This window comes from Adiantum capillus-veneris, chromosome 17, assembly GCF_014529385.1.
Source record: "Adiantum capillus-veneris isolate H3 chromosome 17, ASM1452938v2, whole genome shotgun sequence".
Classification (NCBI taxonomy): Eukaryota; Viridiplantae; Streptophyta; class Polypodiopsida; order Polypodiales; family Pteridaceae; genus Adiantum; species Adiantum capillus-veneris.
Window position 1 is genome coordinate 35,711,212 of NC_140947.1, and position 24,798 is coordinate 35,736,009.

Consider the following 24,798-nt stretch of genomic DNA (forward strand, 5'->3'; position numbering starts at 1 on the left):
AGCAATACCTGATTTAGCAAACCTGGTATGCTGGCCGCTATTTCCTCCGAAGATAGCTTTTTACTCGGAGTCACCTGGCTAACTTTGACCAGAATTTGTTCACCTTCCAATTGCCTCTCACTTGGAATTTTTGCATCAACTGCTGAGGAGCCAGAAAGTTCATTGCTTGGGTACAGATGAGAATCAACATGCAATGAAGCCAAGCTCTCAAAGTCACGTTTGGCTTCTAGGCTAGGACGTGAAGTAGATGAAGGCCGATCTAACCAAGCCTTTGGGCCGTCTAGACTGTCGTCGACGCCATTTCTTGAGCCTTTGCTTCTTATGGAGTTTAACGATTCTTGCAAAGCACTAGGAGTTTCAAAATTCTGATGATAGACGCCATGTACATCTTCCAAACTCGTCTGATTGGCCAATCTATTCCCATACTGTGCAGGCTCTGTGTGACCACCACTGCTCCACTTTCTACTACCATCATTGTTGAATGAAGTTGAGTAACCACCCAGAGCTTGACTTTTCAAGATAGAAGAGTTTGCCCTTCGAACCGATAAACCATATGCATCATCCAAAGGAGGAGAAAGGTCGAGTTGATCATGAACAGATTTTGACCTTGTCCTCTGGCTCCTGTTCTGTAAAAAATTCATCAACTCTACCTCTATCCTTGGTGTATATTGCTTTAGAGCTCGTCGCAGGCTGCTTTGCTCCTCGATTGAAAGACCAAGAATAAAGTTCAGGACAGTCGATGAGTCAAAATGAGTGTAGACAGATATAATACCATTCACTGCTGTTTCCTTCAACTTCGCATTCTTGTCATTGGCTAAAGGGGCAAGTTTAGCCAGCCACATCTTCAGTAGGTTACTGCCAGCTGCTGCCTCCCCATTTACTGCAAGCTTGGCAAAAGCAGCTATGGCAAATTCAATAACAGCCATTTTAGCCTTTGGAGACCTTTGCTCATCTAAGGATCTCAATAAAGCAGGAAGCAGTGAGTCAATACTGTAATGATTCCCCACAATCTCTAAGGCAGAGGTGCCCAGTTGACGGATAAGCTCTTTTGGGTCAACCAAGCGAGAAAAAACATGGGGTAGTATTCTCTCCAGATAAGATTCGAATAACTTTTGACAAGCCGGCACAAGCTCTGCAAGCGTAGACAAGGCCGCTTGTGCAACTTTATGATGTGGATCATCCAAGTGTTGCGAAAAAAGTTTCATGACCTTCTCAAAGCTCTGCATTACATCTTGAACACCTCTTGGACCTTGTTGTAAAAGTTTCCTCAGATAATTAAAAGCTGCAACCCTTGCAGACCAATCCGCACTCACGCTCAGGCCTTCTGTCAAAGCATCATTGAGGGACATTAACCCATCCATGTAATTGTACACTTCTCCAAAGGGAAGATGTGAATCATCCAAACTACCTCTGCTGCTTATAGAGGACCTAGTAGAGCCACTGTTCCGCAACAAGGGTCGTTGGAAACCTGGTATAGAGCCATGGGAACTATCCTTGTAATAAAAATCTTTGTTTCCAGCATCCATCATATGTTTCTCCACTTGTGGTTCTGCCTTTGAGAACCTTCTAACAACTTTTGTTTCCATCCCCTCATCATTTGAGCTACCCTGGCTTGACCTATCAGATGTGATAGGCACCCTCTTCACCGAGTAAAGAGGAAGCATTGAAGATGTTACATCTCGTGGGTTGCCACTGGCATAAGCTGTTTTGGAAAAGTCCAATGATGAGGAACCTTGCAGATTTGCCAAACTACCTGCCCCTGAAATCACAGAGCTGCCAACTTGAACCCCTCTGAGGTAGCCAGGGGAAGCCCCTGTGATAGAGCTTCTGATGCCACCTTGTATAGCTGGAGTAGATGCAGGGAATGGAGGATCACGCGCTGACGGTGGATCAACTGCTGCCCGAGTGGCAAGAGTTGATGCATGTATTTTCCTGTAGCTTCCGCCCGCATTCACACCTAGACAGAGAAGTGAAGACTTATGAAACATACAGAAAAGCATAAAAGATGCATGTGTGCACCCTCTCCAGAAGCACCCTTCTACAATATGAGACTAGAAAATTGTCACCTTGTTCCTTCCCATTTGATCTAATCGACGACAACTCGCTTTTCTCCAGAACATCCATGCCCTTGAGCATTGACTCAATGGCATTCACCTGCTGTTGACTTGCCTGCAATACACTCTCTAGGCTCCTTTCCGATGGTGGCTTATTATTCGGCAATAAGCTTCCTGTTCGATCCATGGCCACTATGGGAGTGGTTCCAAATGAAACCAACTGACTTCCAGCAGAGGCGGATTGAGTTCCTGTACTTGAATGTTTTATCTGATGACCACTACGCTCACGCAAAGAGGGAGATGCGTAGCGTTTGTGAAGACCTCCCTCTTCCTCATTGATGAGCTGTAATTAGCAACAGCCACTTCTGTTATGAATATGAACAGCTAAAACTAACAAAAAGCCAAGAAGATTCAAATGACATACTCTTTGTATTACGGGGTCAAAACTTGCAAACAACCTACGCGACCGTTCAGGCCAACATTTTGCGAAGACACGGTAACATGTTCTTGCAGTAGAGCGAACCTGAAAGATTTCCACACATCATTCTTATTTAAAAAGCATCAAGCAATTCAATACATGGTTCAACACAGTCCTATAACGGGAAAATGCAACATATGCACCAGTTCTTCCACACCAAAAGCTATCCTGTTGATACAGTTCTAACTCCAGTGATAGAGTAGACAGTCATTCGATATTCACAATACATGTAAGGCTTGGCAACTCATGTTGACTTGTCACACCTCACTCATGGCATCTCCTACACAACACTTGATCAGGTCCTCATACATGTCGACCAGCTTCTGTGTCTCTGGTGAATCTGCCCACTGTTCGAGAACTAAGAGTGCATAGTCACAACATCTGCAAAGTTCATCATGATTCAACCTCATCACTTCCATGTTAACCTTAGATGCCTGATTGACCCCTTGTTTTTTAACTTACCTTGCGCGAAGCACAGAATTTCTATCATTCTTTGCACTGTCCATAATGCGAGGTAGGACCCGTGCCACTCTACAGTTTCGCAGCATCTGTAAAAGCATGAAGCTTAATACAAAATATAGCAATGTGGCAGAAACACAGAAGAATGAATATCCATTTTTATTGTTCATTCTTTTCCCCTAGCGAAAAGACCTACAGTTTTGATGCAAGTGTCAGCAGATTCTGCAATCACCAACACCGTGATGACCACGAGTTTAAACAGTACCTAAAAACAATTTCAAAAGTTTAGAATCAAAATCCAACATGCAGCGTATGTCAACAAAATAAAGCCTCGCAGCTCAAGAGATCTGAACTAACAGGTATGAATGCTTCCGCACATTGCTCAAAGTCTGCCAGCAGCTCCTTTGACAACAAATTGAGTAAATGGCAACCCTGGGGAAACAAGGCACTGCATGGTTAACGTGTAGTCGGTATGAAAGCAACACAGACATTTCATAAGAGTGAAGTGATTCTCAGAAGCGGGTAACAAGATTTCATCACAAAGTGTTCTTCTCATGTAAGTATATGTGAACACATGGAAGAAAGAAGGTAAAACAGGGAACGAAAAAAGAAAAGAGGGGAGTGCCTTCTGTTTTTGAGTCTCACATCAGAAAGGGCGGGGGCACCCGCGGGGGGGGGGGGGGGGGGGGGAATGAAATGTTATATTAACGTCTTCAAGAGGCCAAAGTGACCAATGAGATCAAAAGTTACAATTGGTGAATCTGATACAGTGTCTTGAGTTAAAAAGTACAAAGAACTGAAAAACTGAAACTGAAACGAAATAGGTGGGGAGGGGTGAAGGCTGATATAAAGGGTTAGCTGATACAAAGCTAAAAAAAGATGGATCAAATGAGATACAAATCATCAGATGAGATCCCTCATCGGTCGCTGCCGAATCTCATCAATACCCTCCATTGTCAATACTCTGACTGGTCGTCTTGCATGTCGAGCTAGGGGGGGGGGGGAGAGAGAGAGAGAGAGAAATAAAATGAATTGAAATGTTATATTAACGTCATCAAAAGGCCAAAGTGACCTATGAGACCGAAAAGTTACAATTGGGAATCTGATATAATGTCCGAGTACAGAAAGTACAAAAAGCTGAAAAAACTGAAGCTCAAATAAAAAAGGCGGCGAGGGGTGATGGGGTGAGGGCTGATATAATGGGTTAGCAAATGGATACACATCACTAGTGATACAAATGCAAAAGAGATACAAATCATCAGAGGTAAGCGGGTCAAGCTCAAATGAAATCCCTCATCAGTCGCTGTCGAATCTTCTCAATATCCTCCATGGTCAATACTCTGACCACTCGTCTTGCATGTCGAGCTAGGATGATCTGGATCCTCTGCGCCCACCTCCGTCGATGATGTGAGGCCCCCCGAGGTCGTGGGCGCCTTGATCTGCCTAGCTCAAAGGCTCGGTCACTCAGCCTACCTCAGATGTAAGTGGGATCTGAGATATGTTGTGATGATTGCTCCTCTCGCTGTCCCTTGTCTGGTTTAAAGAAGTCCGTGATTTGTCTCTGAGACTTGTCTCTGAGACTGGCTCTCCCTTGATGTCCTTAGCAAGCTCTCTCTATGTTTGCGCAGCTCTAGTAGAAACAATCCAAGACATCTTTGATCCTCATATCTCATGACTCTAGAAAATGGTCCAAAACCCTCTCTGAACAGACAATGAAAGCGGCCTCGTATCACATAGTACACCCGGCAATGACGTGTAGTGTAGCTCTGACTCTGGCCTCAGCTGGTACCCCTCAAAATCGGCCAATCTCAATCTAAAGCTGATGTGAGGATGTGCGTATCTGCCCAATAGCACACTGTATCCATGAGATAATTGTGTATCCATGTATGCAGGCCTAGTCACAAAACCGTCCTCTGTGAGTTGAAGAAGATGCTCTCTATAGAAAGCCATCTTCGTGCCCAACTCCTGTGCCGGCTGTATCCATGTGCTCCTAGTATCTAGCTGAATCAGATCCTAACGTATGAGTTTGGTGTTCTCTGTCCGTCTAAGAGGTAGGGAGGGTGCATCTGGAACGAAGCCAATCTATCCATGCTGAAACCATGAAGTCATCTACCCATACCAACATGTTGTGTCACCTTGCAGTGCTGGCTGTCAGGATGACTCCAAGGCTAGCCGAGCGTATCTGTCTCTGGGGAGTTCCCCTACACTTATGTATAAAGGATACTAATCTAGTCAATGCCTCGACCACGAGGGGTGGGGTGGCTAGCTCGGCTCGGATAATCTCATGTGGCACTGAGGCCTTAGCCCAAATCATCCGAGAAATCATAGAGACCACAGGCCTCTCCATACATCTCCATCCATCCGTGATGCCATATCTGCCATGGTGGTCTGCTGAGCGTCCCCATATTTGAACTCTGTAAAGCATAACTGAAACCATTATAGTGTCAAAAGGCCAGAGCTTTTTTCGCGATTCCTGAAACTGAATCTGCGAACACATCCTCTCCAATCCTCCCAAGGCTGCATAGGCTCTCGTCAGTCTGGTCTCTGCTGCTTTCCTCAATGAAAACACCGGTCCACTAAAGACTACCCCAAGATAGGTGTATGCGTCTATGTACTCCAGTGTCTCTTGGCTATACGTAAATGTGGATGTTGACCTCTTGACCCACTGTGATGTGGTGTTGAACACCATAGCCTTGGTTTTGCCAAGGTTGACAGACAATCCACTATCATGGGCAAATGTGTGCAAAGCATCCAAATGACGTTGCATTCCCTCCTGAGAGTCAGAAATCAACACAATATCATCAGCGTATAGCATCGGAATCCATGTCCCTGCTGGTTGAGCACCTGTGTCTCCTTCTCTCTCTACATAGTCTAAAAACTCATCCACATTCATCCCAAAGAGAGTCGGAGATAGAGGCCATCCGTGCTTCACCCCAACAATGGAGTGCACCATGTCAGGCATACTCTCATTAGTGCCTACCCGCCATACCATTGTCCTGTATAAAGCCAAGATCCCCCGGATCATCTCTGTAGGCACACCAATGTCCTGTAGTCTGCGTATAAGTCTACCTCTCGGCACTATGTCAAAAGCTTTGCGGAAACCAACAAAGCTACAGTAGATCCTCCTGCCATGGTGTCTACCCTCCTCAATCATAGCTCCGAGTGTCAGAATCTGGTCAAGAGTGGAGAAAAGTTTCCTGAATCCTGCCTCCCCTGATGCTCGTATGCCCTTTCTCTCTGCCCATTTACTATTCTCAAGAATAGATGCATACATCCTAGCCAAAGTGTGACCAACCATGATGGTGCCTCTACCTCTGGCCTGCAGCTGACTTTGTTGCGAAACCCAAAACTGCCAATGTCGCGAACCCTAAAATTTGCCTTGCCCAGCTATGCACACAAACCCACCGTCACGAACCCTGATCTGACAGCGCGCAGGGCATGAGGAAACCTTTAACCAGAAGAACGCATAGGCAACAGGTTGCACGTTCAAGGTGCACGAAACAGCAACGATAGAGGGCAGGGTGAACCCTAAACGCAGCGAGGAGAGAGAGAGAAAGAAAGAAAGAAAGAAAGATTTTTAACGTCTATGTCAGGCCGAAATCGGCCTATGAGACAAATCAAATGTACATGGTGTGTATGTCATCCGTCTATCGGAAAGAAAAATGAAACAAAACTGATACAAAACTGAACTGAATGTAGGTAATGGAGTATCTGAGGAGGGATGGAGCTCTATCTCTAGGGGTATATGCATGTCTATATGCTCAAGGTAGTACAATCATGAGAATGTATCAAGCTATCTAGCTCCATCCTGTACAAATGGGGGGATGTAAGATGTGGTACATGGGGGGGGCTGGTGCCAAGGCTACCCGGATGAAAGCTGTCGGGTCGGCCCTCATCTGAGCTACTCGCTCCTCAGTGGCACGGTGCTCCCGGGCTCGGATCTCCTCGATCTGTCGATGGTGGGAGCTCACGCCCCTGTAGCCTGTGACTCGTGGTCGTCGTCTAGCTCGGTTCACCTCCGCCTGTGGGAGTGTCACTCCTCTTTGAGTATCTGGTGAGGTAGGGGTGGCAATCCTTTGAAAGAAGTCTGTGAGATGCGACTGTCTCCCCTCTGTCTGTGTAGCTGTGCGTGGCTGTAGTAGTGTGTCCCGATGGCTCTGTATCTCTAGTAAGAAACGTCCAAGCTGTCTCTGATCTCGAGAGTCCATGATCTCTCGGAGAGTGGGCTGTCCTCTGAGTAAGGCCTCATACCTGCCTCTGATCTCAGTGTATGCTCTGCATCTACATACAAAGTGCTCCTCACTCTCCACCTCCTCTGTGCAGGCTCTGCAGACTCGCTCCTCCCTGGGAACACCAGTATGTCTCCCGATCTCAATCTCTAACCTGTGTGAAGCCACTCTCAGCTGACCAATCGCCACCCGTGAGCTATGTGGCATATATGTGTCCATATAGCGTGGTCTCTGTATGAACCCCCCAGACAATATGGTGAGAAACTGGTCTCTGTAATCTGACATCCTCGTCCCCAAGCCAGGTGACTCCCAGACTCTCCTAGTGTATAGCTGCCACAGATCCTGTCTCAATACCAAGTTTCTCTCACTGCGAGAGAGGTGAACAGATGGTGAGTGGGGGTCGTACTGGAATGGTGGTAGGCTCTCCATGTCAAGACCGTGTCCCTCAAACCATGCTCTGACCTGTGAGTACCAAGCTCTCTCATGCCCACTCTCTGATAGCTGTATAGCTGCCTCAAATGCTCTACGAGTAAGTCTGTCAGGAGGTAGCTCTCTCATCCTCTGGATGAAGCAGACTGTCTGGAATAATGCCTCTACAACCATAGGTGGTGTGGCGAGCTCGGCTCTAATAATGTCATGTGGCACTGTCTTCTTGCTGCGGAGCAAGCGTGAGATCACACATACCTGTGGCCTCTCAAGCTATGTCCACTGGTCAGCTGTCAATCCTGGTGCCCATACTGCCGCCGAGTACATCAGGGCCGGGGTGACTAAGGTGTCGAAAAGCCACCCCTTCGTGCGGGGCTCCTGAAAGTGTGCCTGGTGGCATCTCCGCTCTAGCATTGTCAGAGCTGCATATCCTCGGGTGAGCCTGTCAGCAGCAGCCTGCCTCATAGTGAAGGGTCCTGGTAGGCTGGTGAATGTGATGCCAAGGTAGACATAGGAGGTGACTACATCAACCTGTCCTCCTGCTGCTGTGAAGGTGGCTGCGCTCCTCACTGCACTGGATGTGTGAAAGATCATGACCTTGGTTTTGCCAAGGTTCACAGTCAACCCCTTGTGTGTGCTGAATTCGTCCAAGGCCTCAAGATGGCGTTGCAAGCCCTCGGGTGACTCTGAAATCAACACAATATCATCAGCATATAACATGATGTGGACCGGAGTACCTGCCAAGTCGCTCCCCTCTCCCACTGCTCGTAGTATGTAGTTGGAGATCTCGTCGATGTAGAGCCCAAAGAGTGTCGGGGAGAGTGGGCATCCTTGCTTAACACCAATGGTGCTAGCAATGGTCTGTGAAAAGCCGCCTGGGCAACGAACTCGACCCGTCACCCTCTCGTAGAGAGTATATATGGCCCAAATCATCTCTGTCGGTACCCCAATGCTGTGAAGGCGCTGGAAGAGTCTCTCGCGTGGGACTGTGTCAAAGGCCTTGCGGAAATCCACAAAGCAGCAGTAAAGCCTCTTCTTCCGCGCCTTTGCCCCATCAATGAGGCAGCGCAGAACGAAGATGTGGTCAGTGGTGGAGAAAGCTCGTCTGAAACCTGCCTGGCCTGGAGCTCGTAAACCCTCGGTCTCTGCGTAGCAGTTGAGCTGTGCCTCAAGTACTGCTCCATATAGCTTGGCCATCGTGTGGCCAATCATGATAGTCCTGTAGTTCCCTGGGTCCAGGGTGTCGCCAGATTTGTGGATAGGCACTATGGTGTGCTGTGTCCACTCCTCTGGGAAGCCCTCCCCTATAGCCCGGTTGAAGACATGTGCAATCAACGGGGCTATAGTGGAGGCCGCATAAATGATGTGCTCACTCTGTAATCCAGTGTGGTCAGCTGATCGTCTGTGCTGCATGCGGCGTATGGCCCTCTCTACCATCTCTACTGTAAAGAAGGAGGAGCACGTGGGGCGTGGCTCATGTGGCTGTGGGATAGGAGGCTGCCCTGGCACCTCATAGAGGCGCTCTGCATAATCATGCCATATTTGTGGATCCTCAATAGCTGTGGTCGGATGTGGCTCGCGCAGGGTGCGCCATGCCGTCGCGCTATCTATGCTCATGAATAGGCGGTATAGCTCAAGCTCCTGTGCCTCTTCGAATGCTCGCCGCTTTTGGCGTGTCAGCGTCTTCATATCTCGTCTGGCCTCTCTCTCTGTGATCTCTCCTAAGGCTCGCCGTGCACGGAGGCGTCGGTATAACTCTCTGCACTCATCATCATACCAGCGGTTCTGAGGCATAGTCCCGGGGGGGGGAGTGCGTCCTGTGTGAGTGGTGTGTGGAAAAGAGCTAATAGCTGAAGTGTGGAGAACGGAAGAGATATGTGATGTGAGAACTGAGAGTGGTGTGGATGGGTGGAGGAGGCATAGGCCATGCTCGACCTCGGCTGAGTAAAGAGAGGCTAGCTCATGTGTGAAATGGATGGTGGTGTGTGGAGTGTGTGCTGTGGAGCTGTGTGGGATGGTATCTCCGGTGATGGAGAAAGAGAGGTATGTGTGGTCGGCTCCGATGGGTATGGGTGGAATGGTGAAGGATGTGATAAGGTGTGTAGCCTCCCTGGGTCCCAGAATATAGTCGACTGTACTCCCCCCTCCCTCTGTAACTCCATGTGGCATACAAGTCAGGCGCCCTGAGGTGGGCCACTGGGCCATCCCGTTATAAATAACGAGACGGTGCTGGGAGCCAAGTCGAAGTAGGTGTCGTCCGTAGGCTGTGACTGGAGCTCTGTCTGCTGTATCTCTCATAGTAGCCTCCTCATCTAGAGTGTGTAGTGCCTCTGGGTCCTTGTGGTCATATGCCTCACACTGCTCACTGCGCGTACGAGCATTGAAGTCTCCCATAAGGAAGACTTCACCCAGTGTGGAGTACTCCATAATCTCCTCCGTGAGGCATGCGTACGGTGACTCCTGCTCAATAGGGGCGAATCTGGAGCCTGTGGGAGCAAAGTAGCAAAGGGCAATGTAGACAATCCTGTCTCGTGAGAGCTCGAGGCGAATCCACATGTATCGGGCTTGTGGGTCCCGGGCAACAATCTGTAGTCTGCTGTGAAGCCCCTGTCTAAAGAGTATGGCCACTCCTCCTGAACCGCGAGTGGTGTGCTGGCGCATACATCCCCGATGTAGAGACTCCCATTGGAAACCATGTATCCGTGGTAACCCTCTCTCTGGGCTCTCGTGTGTCTCTGTAAGTAGAATGATGTCTCGACCTCTCATCACCTCCTCAAGTCTCTCTGGGTGTGTCCATAGGTCTCCATTGCAATTCCAAACCGTGACATGAATCTCCTCGTGTGTCCCACAGGCCGCGAGTCCCTATGCGATGGTCTTGCCATCAATGATAACCCTACCATCTCGATATACTGCCTTCTTCCCTTCTTTGCGGGCTTGGTGGACTCTAGGCATGCACGTGCGGCGGTGATCTTGTTGCATCTTTGTGAGGTCATCATCAAGATAAATCGGGGGGCCTTCTAGCCCTCTCAAGATGACCCTCTTTCGGAGGAAAGAAGTTCGAGACTCCTCGGAGGCGAATTGGAGGATGAGAGCTCTCTTCTTTGGATCTTTGCCGGCTCTCCAAACTTTGGAGAAAGGGATCTCTTCTTCCTTGTATCCCACTTTCTTGCATAAGGCTTTCCCATCGCTCTCGGGTGTGGACCCTTCTTCTTCTTTGATGCCGGTCACTCGCACATTGAGACAGCGAGCTTGTCGCATTTTCTCCTCCTCGATGGTTGTGTGTACGATGAGTACCTCATCTTTTTGGGCTTCTCCCATATCGTGCTAGAATAGTCATGATGCTCTGATGGAGCATCCATCGATATCATGGTCGCCCTCGTAGACGTGGGTGTCTAGCTCTCCCGAGCTCAATGGCTCTGTCCACTAATATACCTCTCGTATAAGTGGGCTCTGAAGTCTACTGTGAAGCATGCTCATCTGGCTGTTAAGCCCCTGCTCTGAAGAAGTTAGTGATCTCCCTCTGTGAATGTCTCCCACTACCTGGTCTCCTAAAGTGACTCTCCCTAAGTCTGCGCAGTTCTAGCAAAAAACAACCCGAGGCATCTCCGATCCTAATATCTAATGACTCTAGCCAATGGTCCAAAGCCCTCTCTCAATAGAGAGTGAATGCGGCCTCGTATCTCATAGTATACTGGACAATGATAAATGTGATGTAACTCTGTCTCTGGCTCTATATGACACAACTAGCATATGTTGGCTCCTACTTATATTCTCCTTAATTTGCCAGTCTCAATGTGCGCATCTAACCTATAGCACATCGTATCCAATAGGATAAATGAGTGTCCATATAGCCCGCTCTGATCACATATCCATCCTCTATTAGTTGAAGAAGATGCTCTCTATAGAACGACATCTTTGTGCCCAACTCTTGTACAAGCTGTATCCATGTGTTTCTGGTATCTAGTTGAATCAAATCCTAACGTATAAGTCTAGTGATCTCTATCTATGTGAGAGAACGAGAGGGTGCATCCAAGGAGTACTGGAATGGAGGCAATCTATCCATGTTAAAGCCATGTACGATGTGACTAAAACCATGATGTCATCTGCCCATACCAATATGTTGTGTCCCAATGTAGCCCTAGTTGTCGGGATGACTCAAGGGCTAGCCGAGCATATCTGTCTCTCGAGACATCCCATAAATTATGCATGAACAAAACTGATCTAGTAAGGGCCTCAACTACGAGAGGGGGGGCAACTAGCTCAGCTTGAATAATCGCATGCGGCACTGAGGCCTTGGCCCGAATCAGACGAGAGATCATAGAGACTAGAGGCCTCTCCATACATCTCCATCCATCAATGCTACAAGATCTTCCATAATGGTCCACTGAGGGTCCCCAAATCTGAACTCCATAAAGCATAGTTGAAGCCTAGTACTAGAATGTCAAAAAGCTACACCTTTGTTCGAGGTTCCTGATATTGAACCTCCGAACACATCTTCTCCCATCCTCCCAAGGCTGCATAAGCTCTCGTCAATCTAGTCTTCGCTGCTCTCCTTAATGAAAACATCGGTCCACTAAAGACTACCCCAAGATAGGTGTATGCATCTATATACTCCACCGTCTCTTGGCCATACGTAAAAGTGGGTGCGGTGCTAACCTCCTGACCCACTGTGGTGTGGTGTTAAACACCATAACCTTCGTTTTCCCCACATTAACAAATAATCCACTATCATGGGCAAATGTGTACAAAACATCTAAATGACTCTGCATCCCCTCCGGAGAGTCAGAAATCAACACAATATCATCAGCATATAACAATAGTGGGATCCATGTCCCTGCCAATTGAGCTCCTCTATCACCATCCCTCTCAATGTAGTCAGCAACCTCATCCACATACATGCCAAATAGTGTAGGAGATAGTGGGCAGCCCTGTTTCACCCAAATAGTGGAGTGAACCAATTTATAAATTCCCTCTGGAGTGCAGTACCCCCATCTCTTGCAATCTATGCATCAATCTAGCTCTAGGCATTGTATGGAAGGCTTTGCGAAAATCCACAAAGAAACAATAGAGCCCTCTCCCACATGATATCCCCTCCTCAACAATGGCTTTGAGTGTCAGAATATGATCAAGAGTAGAGAAACCTCTCCTGAAACCCACATGTCTTTCTACCCATACACCCTCTCTCTCTGCCCATCTACTCAACCGCTCAAGGATGGATGCGTACAACAGTGCCAATGTGTGTCTAATCATGATAGTGCGGTAATTCCCAGCCTCCATGAGGTCCCCTAACTTGAAGATAGGTACGATAGTGGACAAACTCCATGTATTAGGTAGGCCCTCGCCCATGGCACTCTTGAACATCACTGCTTGAAGCTCTGCAAGCATATCTTTGGTATGTATAAAATGATCTACTACCATGCCATCGTGATCATATGCTATCCTAGCCTTCATCCTGTCAGTGGCTTTCTTTACCATCTCGGTGGTAAAGAAAGCACATGTGTGTGGGCATGCCTCTGGCGAATGTGGAAGAGGTGGCTGCCCCTAGACTATGTAGAGAGATAATGCATACTGACCCTATACCTTCGTAGAAGTGATGACTAGTGGGAGAGAGTGCTCATGGAAGAGTCGCCATGCCTCACCTGAATCCTGGCTCAAAAGCAAGTGATATAAATCTTGCTCTAGTCGAGCTAGAAACGCCCTCTTCTTCCGTCGTACCAAACACCGAGAAGCAATCCGTGACTGCCTGTGAGTAATGACTCCTAGAACTACCTCCCTCCGAAGTCGGGCTCTAGTCTCTTTGCACTCCTCGTCATACCAACCATTCTGGGGTATGCTCCCAGAACGTCGTCTTTGCCCAGGCTCAATGTGTGGGTATGCCTTTGCTGCATCCTGTAGTGTCTCTGTCAATATATATGTAAGCTCTCCTAGAGAGCTCCCCGGATCCAATATACATGTCATAAGCATCTATAGATACCATTAATGTAGATAGAATCAGTCTCCAGAGTAAAAATGTAAGGGGTATGCGTAGATGTCTAAGCCAGCCCAGCTGTGCTATATTGGAATGAGACGATAAATGTGAGGAGGGCATGATCTAATGCTACCACAATAGGCATGGGCCCAACTGTGAAGTCTTGAATAGAGGGTATGAAACTGGGATGAGCCAAAACATAATCCACTGTGCTAGCCCCATGTCTATGAGAAAAACAAGTGAACCCACTCGACGCTAGAAATTTCTGGAGGCCATTCAAGGTATCCAGTCCATGTGCAATCCCCAAATCTATCAGATATCCCCCATATCCAATGAGCTCTTCATCCAACGAGCACATCGCCACTCCCATATCACTGACATCCAATTCTCTCAACATTTCCTCTGAGGTATCATAGAAAATTGTTTGAGATTGGCTGGTCCTGGCATTAAAATCTCCTAGAAGAATGACATCTCCATACCTAGAGAACTTCCATATGTCCTCATCCAATATCATGTAGGGTGACTACCCCTTGGGCGATGCATAATGAGATGTGTTGGGCGCAAAATAGCATATTGCAACGTAGAGTGGCCTCCCTGTCTCTCCACTCACCCTGACCCACATATATCTGGCTTGCTCATCTCTTCGAACAATACGAATGAGGGGTTGAAGCTCCTCCCTGAATATGACTTCCACACCTCCTGACCCCTGTACTCTATGTGTTGATCTCACATCCTACCTACAAGTAGTCTCCCTATGGTATCCCGTCACTATAGGTAATGTGCCACCGGGAGTCTGATGCGTCTCCGAATAAAAAATAATGTCTCTACCCTTGAAGCGATCCTCAAATGCGCCTACATCTAGCTTCATTGATCCATTGCAATTCCATGCTTCCATTTTAAGGTTGGTCCCATAGGTCTTGCACCGTCATGCGGTGCGTCTTTCAAGCACAACTACTCTCCCTCCCTTCTAGAAAGCAATTTTTCCTTTCTCCCTTGCCGCCTTGATCTCTGGCATCAGCTCTTGCATGTGTCTTACTTGTGCTAGAGCGAGGTGATAACCCAAAAATATCCCAGTTTGCTTGAGTGTTAGTCTCTTCTTCAGGACTTACTTCCTAACTTTCAACGTAGGGAAGGTATAATGAGTGCTCTTTCCTTTCGCATCACTTCACTTCTTGCCAACTCTCCAAGCATATGTGTGTGGTGTGGGTTAAGAAATACCCATGCGCTTCAAGAGTTCTTGCACTTCTTCGTCTACTTTTTCACTGTCTTTGAGACCGATAACATGCAAATGAAGGCATGTGGTCTTCCTCCTTTGCTCCTAATTATCATATTGATAATAGTGGATGTTGGTGTGGCTTCATGCATCTTATCTTTTCCTTTCTTTGCATCCTCGATCCACTTTTCAACTTCGTCAACCTTCTCTTGTGTTTTGAATAGGTGCCTTGCCCATGAAGAGGTTGTTCATGCCTTCTACTCTTCCTCTTCCCGTAAAGTTTTCACCTATTCCTTCATGCTTTCGAGCTCCTTTATCATTGAGGATTGGTTTTCACCTTCCTTTGTGAGGGTCTTTTTACAAGCTGCGAGTTCTCCCTTAAGTGCTTCGATCAGTGCATCCTTTTGACTCATGCGTTCTTCCATTTTTTATTTCCAAGATTCAAAAGCAGCAAGTGCATCCTCTAATCTCTTTTGCATCACGCATTCCATTACATTCACTTATGCCCCTCACTATAGTCTGTATTTTGGCCTTCAATGATGTGTACATCTTTTTTTTCTTTTTTTTCTTTTTTTCTTTTTTGGAAAAAGTCAGGGCTGTATATTACTAAGTACAATATAATCCCCAGCGGATGCCAAAATAGCCTATCACGTGGGGTGTACACGCTGAATGTAAGGAGGAGAGCCACTATAGTGACAACTCGACTAGAACAATCTCATGGTGGTCGGTGTGATAAGTGGAGGAGAAACCACCGAGGAGAGGCATAATGCCACGTAATCTGGCCACCTGTAAGTGTGAAGAAGAGTGGGGATCGGGCCCAACGCCGAAGGAAGGCAAATCGAAGGAAGGCAAATCGGCGAGCCTCGGCTGCTCGAGATGTACCTGAGGAAGAATCCCACTGCCAAATCAGGGTGTGAATGATGTCCAACCAAATGGCAATGAGGGTATCCTGAAGGAGTTGTGGAGCCACACTTAGAATGTGGAGACAACGAGCTCTCCAAACATTCCATAGTGTAATACTAGTGATGACTGAAAAAACTTCATCTCGTGTCTGAGAATCCCCCTGCCAAGCAATCTATGGTAGCATAGCCAAAGTCCCTCGCCGATAACCAGTCAAGGTAAGCATAAAGGCTGGATTTGTGTATGAGCCCCCATAGAAAAGATGCAGGCCGGGCATCGGCATCAACCATGAGACAGATCCCCAAGTAAGAAATCCATGCTGAACACCTGCTCTGCTAAGTAGAAAGCAAACTGCAAGCCACACTACATGGGAAGCTGAGCATGACCAAAGACAGTGTGCAAGTGACTCAAGTAGTCGCAAAGGACAGCGAGTACAGAACGGATCATGACCCATAGTAGCTAGCCAAGTCCCAACTGAAAGTCCCGCATGTGCAATCATCCACATGAAAAAAGAAATACAACGAGCCGCATGTAAATCCCAGATGGCGGACCAAAACTGCTGCAGATAGGCATGGGAGAGGCCTAAATATAACCAGAAACACATACGAGTAGACTGCTCTGGTTGTTGTCTCATCAATGCTAACCTTCCAATCCTGACAGTGTACTCAAAGAAGGATACAAGTGCACCGGTGGGGTCAGAGTGAGGCCAATGCCACTCTCCTGGGTACATCTCATCATGACCAAGCATTTCTTTGTCCAACTCTTTTCTCATTTCTGCATACATAGCTTTTTTGTAAGTCTCCGCATTTGCATACCTCTCTTTTTCAATGTCACCCCTCAAAAGGCTCAGCTCCGCCTTAATCATCACCTGTACTTTTTCATAGATTTAAGTCATCCTTGACTCTAAAAGGTTTCTCTGCTCTCACCGAGCCTGGCGATAGTGTCCTCTTTCGAAACCTCCGCATATCTCTCTCTTTTGATTTAGGCGGGGTTTTATAGATATTGTCGTCCCCGAGGTCAATCGGCTGGTCCATTCTCTGGTACCTCATGTGAGGCTACGCATAAAGTACATGTACCCCTCCTTGAGTGGTGGTATAGGTTGTCTCTCCTAGACAGTACTAAGCGAAGAGGAGCTCCAAACACTGTTCTGTCGCCCTTATTCGCTTGGTACTAACCTCACAAAAACAAGGTCGTCAACGGTCCCGACATGTCTCGAGGACGCAACGCACAAGTATGCTTTGTGCATAAGCAGATTGCACAAGGAAGCGAGGGGGGGGGGGGGGGGGGGGGGGGGGAGAGAGAGAGAGAGAGAGAGAGAGAGAGAGAGAGAGAGAAGAAGAAGAAGAAGAAGAAGAGTTTTAACGTCGTAGGAAACTATCCCCAGAGACCTTAAAGATCTAGCCGACGAAGAGTTGAACTCAAGGCCTGTTATTCAAGAGGGAAATGGCATAACCAATCTACCACACTTTGGTGATAGAAAGGTTATACTATTTTCCTCTTTTTATTATCACACACACCCACACCCACACACACACACACCCGAGAAGGAGAGTTTTAACATCGTAGGAAACTATCCCAAGAAACCTTAAAGATCTAACCGACGAGGATTTGAACTCAAGACCTGTTATTCAAGAGGGAAATGGCAAGAGGGGGGGAGAGAGAGAGAGAGAGAGAGAGAGAGAGAGAGAGAGAGAGACTATTGTGCGGCAAAGTCTGTTGTCGTGCAATCCTAATAGCGGTTCTTGTTGTCGCGGAACCCTAAAGTTTCATCTCTTGCTAGTGCGCAACTATGTCGTGCTGCCGCGGAACCCTAAAGTTCCATCTCCTACTAGTGCGCAACCCTAACGTGTTGAGAGAGAGAGAGAAATGAAATGAAATGAAATGATATATTAACTTCTTCAAAAGGCCAAAATGACCTATGAGACCATCAGATACAAAGTGGTGAATCTAATACAATGTCTGAAGTACAAGTACAAAAAGTACTGAAAGTAAAAATAAAAATGAAAACTAAAATGAAGTGTGAAATGTGAAATGTGAAAATGTAGAATAGGCCCTCAATGACAATCTGGGTGTCGTGCTAGAATGCCTCTGATCCTCTGTTGGAGTCTTCGTCGATGCAGTGTGCTCCTGTGTCTCGATCGTGGTCGTCTCGATCTCCCGAGCTCAATCGCCCTGTCAATGAGGGTGCCTCTGGTATGAATGCGGGTACAACCCTGTGCCGGTGGTTGGTCTCTTGGCTCCCTCGATCCAAAGAAATCTGTGATCTGTCTCTGCGCGACTGTCGTACTCCATGTCTCCCCAACAGACTGTCTCTATGTCGGTGTAGCTCAAGTAGATATAAGCCAAGGCATCTCTGGTCTTGATATCTCATGACTCTATCTAGGGGCCCAAAACCCTCCCTGAATAAGCAATGGAAGCGCCCTCGTATCTCATAATACACAGTCCAGTGGCATATGTAGTGTAGCTCTGTCTCTGGCTCTCTACCGCATAGTTGACATATCCTAGACTCCGGTGGTATCCCTCTGAATCTACCCGTCTCAATCTCCAGCTGGTGTGAGGATGTGCGAATCTGACCAATAGCACATCGCAGACCATGAGATAAATGAGTGTCCATGTAGTTCGGACGTGTCACAAACCCATCCCCTGAAAGTTGGAGAAGGTGCTCTTTGTAGAAAGCCATCTTCGTGCCCAACTCCTGTATCGGCTCTACCCATGTCCTCCTCGTGTCCAACTGTATAAGATCCTGACGAATGAGTCTAGTGATCTCCGTCCGTGTGACTGGTAGGGAGGGTGCGTCCAGGAAATACTCAAAGGGATATACCTAGATGAATCCAAGATAAGCCCAGATTCACCCTTGAAGGAAAGTGCAAGGTATAGACCCATGGTAGTCACCCACAAGACGATATAACCATCAGCTCCATCATGCATAGTATTGACTAAATACCACGACATCCCCACTAACGTCGTCAGTGCCCAATAGTAGGTGTAGAACTAGGTACTAACATATGCTCCCCAACACAACACACACCACACGCACACACACATGAGCATACATCAACACAAAGTTCAGCCTACTGAGTTTCTGTCATGACTCCGGAGATCAAGGGCAGACTCAGTCATAATGAAGCCTAGCACTAAAAGAAGCATGAAATCGAAAAAATTAGCCCAAATGAGATAGTTGATAGCGCATACGCACCACAAAAGATAGAAAGAATTAGCACAATACCAAATGGTCGTAACTCGGACGAAAACTTCACAATGTGAAGTCTGCATGTCCGCTACACGACTAAAAAATATACCTAGATGAATCCAGGATAAGCCCAGATTCACCCTTGAAGGAAAGTGCAAGGTATAGACCCATGGTAGTCACCCACAAGACGATATAACCATCAGCTCCATCATGCTGAAAGGGAGGCAATCAGCTCCCTTTCAGGGAATACTGAAAGGGAGGCAATCTATCCATGCTGAAACCATGTCTCTGAAACCATGAGGTCATCTGTGCATACCAACATGATGCATCTCCCAGCATCGCTAACTGTCTAGAGGACTCAAGAGCCAGTCTAGTATATCTGCCTCTATGTGTATCCCATAGACTGTGCATAAAGGACACTGATCTGGTAAGAGCCTCAATCTCTATAGGAGGGGCGGCTACCTCCACTCGAATAATCGCATGTGGTACAGAAGCCTTGGCTCTAATCATCCGGGATATCATAAATACCAAGGGTCTCTCCATGTTCCTCCAACTGTCATGATTCACAGATGGTCCCCAAACTTGGACCCCATAAAGCATAGCTGAAGCAACCAAAGTATCAAAGAGCTATAGTTTTGTTCGTGGTTCTTGAAACTAAACCTACGAACACATCCTCTCTAGCCCTCCTAATGCCGCATAGGCTCTGGATAGTCTAGTCTCTGCTGCTCTCCTCAGGGTAAACCTCGGTCCCGTGAATACCACCCCCAGATATGTATATTCTGTGTACTCCACAGTGTCCTGGCCATATACGAGTGTAGGTGCCGATCTCTTGACCCACTGTGGTGTGGTGTTAAACACCATAACCTTGGTTTTACCAAGGTTCAGAGACAATCCACTATCCTCTGCAAAGTTGTGCAATGCATCCAAATGTCTTTGCATGCCCTCTGGCAACTCTGACATTAACACAATATCATCAGCATATAATAATAAAGGGATCCATGTCCCTGCCAGCTGAGCGCCTCTGTCACCCTCTCTGTCAATGTAGTCAGAGACCTCATCTACATACATACCAAAAAGTGTAGGGGACAAAGGACACCCTTGTTTCACTCCAATAGTGGAATGAACAATGTCAGAAATCCCCTCAGGAGTGCGTACCTGGCCAGTCACTGAGCCGTATAAAGCCATGATCCCCCATATGATCTCTGTGGGTACTCCCAACTTCAGTAGCCTGTGCATCAATCTGGCCCTCGACACTGTGTCAAATGCGTGGCGGAAGTCCACAAAGCAACAATACATCCGTCTCCCATGTGCCCGACCCTCCTCAAATATGGCTCTGAGTGTAAGAATATGGTCCAAAGTGGAGAAACTCCTTCTGAACCCAGCCTATACTGCTCGTATGCCCTCATTTTCTGCCCATTTACTCAGTTGCTATTAAAGAATGGATGCATACAACCGTGCCAATGTGTGCCCTATCATAATAGTACGGTAGTTCCCTAGTACCGTGGGGTCCCCTGCCTTGAAAAGAGGTACAATAGTAGATAATCTCCAGGACTCGAGTAGTCCCTCACACATGACACGGTTAAACAACCGCGCAAGAACCTCTGACAGTAAATCTCTAGCATGTATCAAGTGCTCTGCCACCAAACCATCATGATCATATGCTCTCCTAGTCCTCATCCTGTCAATGGCGTTCTTCACCATCTCAGTGGTAAAGAAGGTACTAGTGGCTGGACATGGCTCTAGAGGGTCTGGTAATGGTGGTTGCCCAGGTACTGTATATAATGATGCTGCATATTGACCCCAAATCTCGGGAGAGGTAATCACTGGAGGAGGTGAGTGCTCATGGAAGAGACGCCAGGCCTCACCTGAATCTCGGCTCAAAAAGAGCTGATACAAATCACGTTCCATCTGGGCTAAAAAGGCCCGCTTCTTCCGTCGCACTAAACGCCGAAGGGCAATCTGAGACTGTCTATATGTAATGACTCCAAGTATAAGCTCGCTCTGAATCTGAACTCTCATCTCTCTGCACTCCTCATCATACCAACTATTATGAGGCATGTTCCCAGAACGTCTTCTCTGATCTGGTTGAGTGTGTGGGTATGCCTCTGCTGCTGCCCCATGCAAGATCTCCGTCAATAAAGTGGTGATCTCCTCCACTGTATATACAGGCTCGGCTGCCCCCATCCATCTGTAAATCTCTTCCACATAAACTGAATCCGTCTCTGGTGTAAAAGTATACCGTGTGTGTGCAATCCTCTGTGGTGTCTGAGAGACACTATACTAAAAAGAGACTGAAAAAGTCAGGAGAGCATGGTCCACTGCTACTCCAACATGCCTAGGGCCCACACTAAGATCTTGAATATGAGAGATGAAGCTCGGTGAAGTCATGACATAGTCCACTGTACTGGCCCCATGTCTATGTGGAAAGCATGTGAATCCCCCAGACGAAGGAAAAATCTCTAGACCATTAAGTATGGCCAGACCATGCGTAGTTGTCATCTCCATGAGATATCTCTCATACCCTGTGTGCTCTTTATCCTGTGAGTGTCTGTCAAGTCCCATCTCCGATATATCCATCTCTCTAAGCATCTCCTCCGAGGTATCATAAAATACCGTTTGGGAGTTGGCCGTCCTGGCATTAAAGTCTCCCAAGAGAATGATATCTCCATCTCTAGAGAACTCCCATATGTTATCATCAAGTATAGAGAAAGGGGATTGCCCTCTAGGTGAGGTATAGACTGATGTGCTAGGGGGAAAGTAACATATAGCAATGTATAAGAATCTGCCTGTCTCAGCTCTCAGTCTCACCCACATGTATCTCGCTTGGTCATCTCTTCGGACAATCTGTAAAAGCGGTTGCAACTCTTCCTTGAATAAGACTGCTACCCCTCCTCAACCTCGACTTCCCTGTTGGGATCTAGCGTCTGGCCGACAAGATGTCTCCCATAAATAGCCAATCACACTTGGCATCAACTGTCCAGATTTTTGATGTGTCTCCGAGTAAAAGACAATGTCTCTATCTCTGAAGCTATCTTCAAAGACACCCACATCCACCCTATATGATCCATTACAATTCCATGTCGCCATCCAGAGTGTGGTCCCATATGTCTCGCACCGTCATGCTGTGCGTTTTTCCAAAACCACTACTTTCCCTCCTCTGTAAAAGGCAATTTTTCCCTTCTCCCTTGCTGCCTTGATCTATGGCATCAACTCTTGCATATGTGCTATTTGTGCTAAGGTAAGGTCATCCCCCATAAATATTCCAGTTTTCTTAAGTGCTAGTCTCTTCTTCAGGAATTCCTTCCTTGTTTCCAAAGTCGGGAAACGCAAAATAAGTGCTTTCTCTTTGACGTTTCCCTTCTCATCCACTCCCTTCTTTCCTACTCTCCAAGCACCTGTGTGCATAGGTTCCGGGATGCCCATGCGCTGCAAGAGTTCCTTCACTTCGTCTTCTACATTTTCGGTGTCTTTGATACCAGTAATACGCACATGGAGGGCTCTAGTCCTCCTCTTCTTTTCCTCCTCAATGGTCATATTGATGATGGTAGAAATTTGTGCGGCTTCTGGCATCCGGGCCTTTCCTTTCTTTGCACCTTCAATCCATTTTTCTGCTTCTTCAACTTTATCCTGTGTTTTAGAAAGGCGCTCCGCCCATGAGGAAGCCTCCTTCGAGTTTAGTTCTTCCCCTTCGCGCAGAGTTTTCACATGCTCCTTAATATCTTCGAGCTCTTTTAACATCGAGGGCTGATTTCCCCCTTCCGTTTTGGGCATAATTTTGCACGCTGCAAAATCCCCTTTAAGTTCTTCAATCACTGCATCTTTTTCCTTCATGCACTTTTCCACATTGGTTTTCCAAGATTCAAAGCTTGCAATTGCCTCATCCAACTTTTTCTGCATAATACATTCCATTACATTCACTTCTGCCTGCATTAGAGCCTGCATCTCCCCTTTCACAGATAGATGCATCTCATCATGCTTATCGCTTTATCGAATTCTTTCCTCATATCTGCATACATAGAATTCTTATAACTCTCTCTGTTTGCGTACATCTCTTTCCTGATGTCATCTCTCATAAAGCTGAGCTCAGATTTAATCATCACTTGAACCCTCTCCATCATTAAATCATCTTGGATTCTGACGGTTTTCCCTGCCCGCAATGAGCTTGGCGAGAGTATGCTATCTCTGTTCCTCCGCTTGAATGTCGCTTTCATTTTTTGTGGCGTGATGAAGCCACTTGCTTCACCATCCTCGATTGGTTGGTCCATCCGAGAGAGAAGAACAAAGCGAGCACTGAGTCAAGGCCCTCACCAGCTGAGGTCTGGCCTCCGCCCTGGTTGGCCTTGCCCTCATCACCAAGTCCTAGCCCTCGTCTTGGCTGACTTGACTGCTCTCGTCCTCGCCCTAGCACTGGTCTCGTCTGGTCGCCCTTCGCTCTTCTAGCCCTCTCCCTTGGCAGGCAGCTAGCTCTCGCCCTTGGCACAGCTCGCCCTCGTCCTTCAGAGGTTGGGGCCCTCGTCCTCACCCTTGGCAAGCTGCTCGCCCTCTTGATACAGGACCAACAGCTCGACCAGGTCCACCTGCTCGCCCTCGACCAGGTCCAGCAGCTCGCCCCGCCTTCGACCAGCAGCTCGCCCTCGTCCCGCCTCCTCATCCAACAGAGAGAGAGCTCGTCCCTCTTCCTTCGACCAGCAAGTTGGCAGCGCGACGAGCTCATCCTTCGTCCAGCAAGGCAACGCGAGAGGGTTTGACTCAGCCTGCTCGCCTTCGCCTCAGTCTCCTCCCCTCAGACATCTCGTCCTCGTCAGCCTGCTCGCCACATAATGCTCGCCCTCGTCAGTCTGCTCGCCCTCGCCCTCGTCCACAGAGAGAGAGAGAGAGAGAGAGAGAGAGAGAGAGAGAGAGAGAGAGAGAGAGAGAGAGAGAGAGAGAGAGAGAGAGATGAAATGATATATTAACGTCTTCAAGAGGCCAAAATGACCTATCAAACCAAACCGTTACAAACTCGTGAATCCGATACCATGTCTGGGTACAAAAAAGAGATGCTAAAATGAATCTAGGAGTGCTACTAGCTGGAACCGTGTGAGGTATGTGCGATCACTGATACAATGGGTGCCCACTACAAGAGGGTAATATAATGGGTCATGAGTCTATCCTCGTCTGTACTCTGGATGTCGAGATAGTATGGCTGGAAACCTCTGTTGTAGTCTTCGTCGATGCTATAAAGCTCCTCTCCTTAGTCGCAACCATCTGGATCTCTCTAGCTCCAATGCTCGATCAATGAGAGTACCACGGGCGTGAGTATGAGTTGAGCTTTGCAGTGATCGCTGCTCCTCTATCTGTCCAATGTCTGGTGTGAAGAAATCGGTAATCTGTCTTTGGGATTGTCTCTCTTCAGATCTGCTCAGTAAACTGTCTTCGTGTCTATTTAACTCAAATAGATACAATCCAAGGCATCTCTAGTCCTAATAGCTCATGAGTGTCGAGAAGGATCCGAAGCAGATTCTCAATAGACAGTGGAAGCGACCCCGTATCTCGTAGTACACTGTGCACTGACATATATAATGCATCTTCGTTTGGCTCTGTATGGCATAGGCGGCGTATCCTGCTTGCTGTTGATTTGCCTCTAAATCTACCAGTCTCAATCTCAAGCTCGTGGGAAGATGTTCGTATCTGACCAACGGCACACTGTAACCCATGAGATATATGTGTATCCATATAGCTGGGTCGAATCACAAACCCATCCCCTGTGAGTTGGAGAAGATGCTCTTTACAGAAAGCTATCTTCGTACCCAGCTCCTGTGTCGGCTCTATCCATGTCCTAGTGGTGTCCAACTAGGTCAGATCTTGGCGAATGAGTCTAGTAATGTTCACCCGTGTAAGA

The 24,798-nt window shown here is 47.4% G+C and overlaps 1 protein-coding gene across 1 annotated transcript in view; it reads right to left on the reverse strand.

Moving 5' to 3' along the window:
- CLASP (CLIP-associated protein) overlaps window positions 1–24,798 on the reverse strand; it is a 91,573-nt gene that overhangs the window by 2,382 nt on the left and 64,393 nt on the right. Inside the window, exons 8-14 of the mRNA XM_086486468.1 lie at window positions 3,349–3,423; window positions 3,188–3,256; window positions 2,995–3,080; window positions 2,796–2,913; window positions 2,479–2,577; window positions 2,067–2,397; window positions 9–1,957 (exon numbers count right to left, since the gene is read on the reverse strand). Of these exons, the coding sequence (XP_086342594.1) occupies window positions 9–1,957; window positions 2,067–2,397; window positions 2,479–2,577; window positions 2,796–2,913; window positions 2,995–3,080; window positions 3,188–3,256; window positions 3,349–3,423 (2,727 nt within the window). The remainder of the gene's footprint in view (window positions 1–8; window positions 1,958–2,066; window positions 2,398–2,478; window positions 2,578–2,795; window positions 2,914–2,994; window positions 3,081–3,187; window positions 3,257–3,348; window positions 3,424–24,798) is intronic.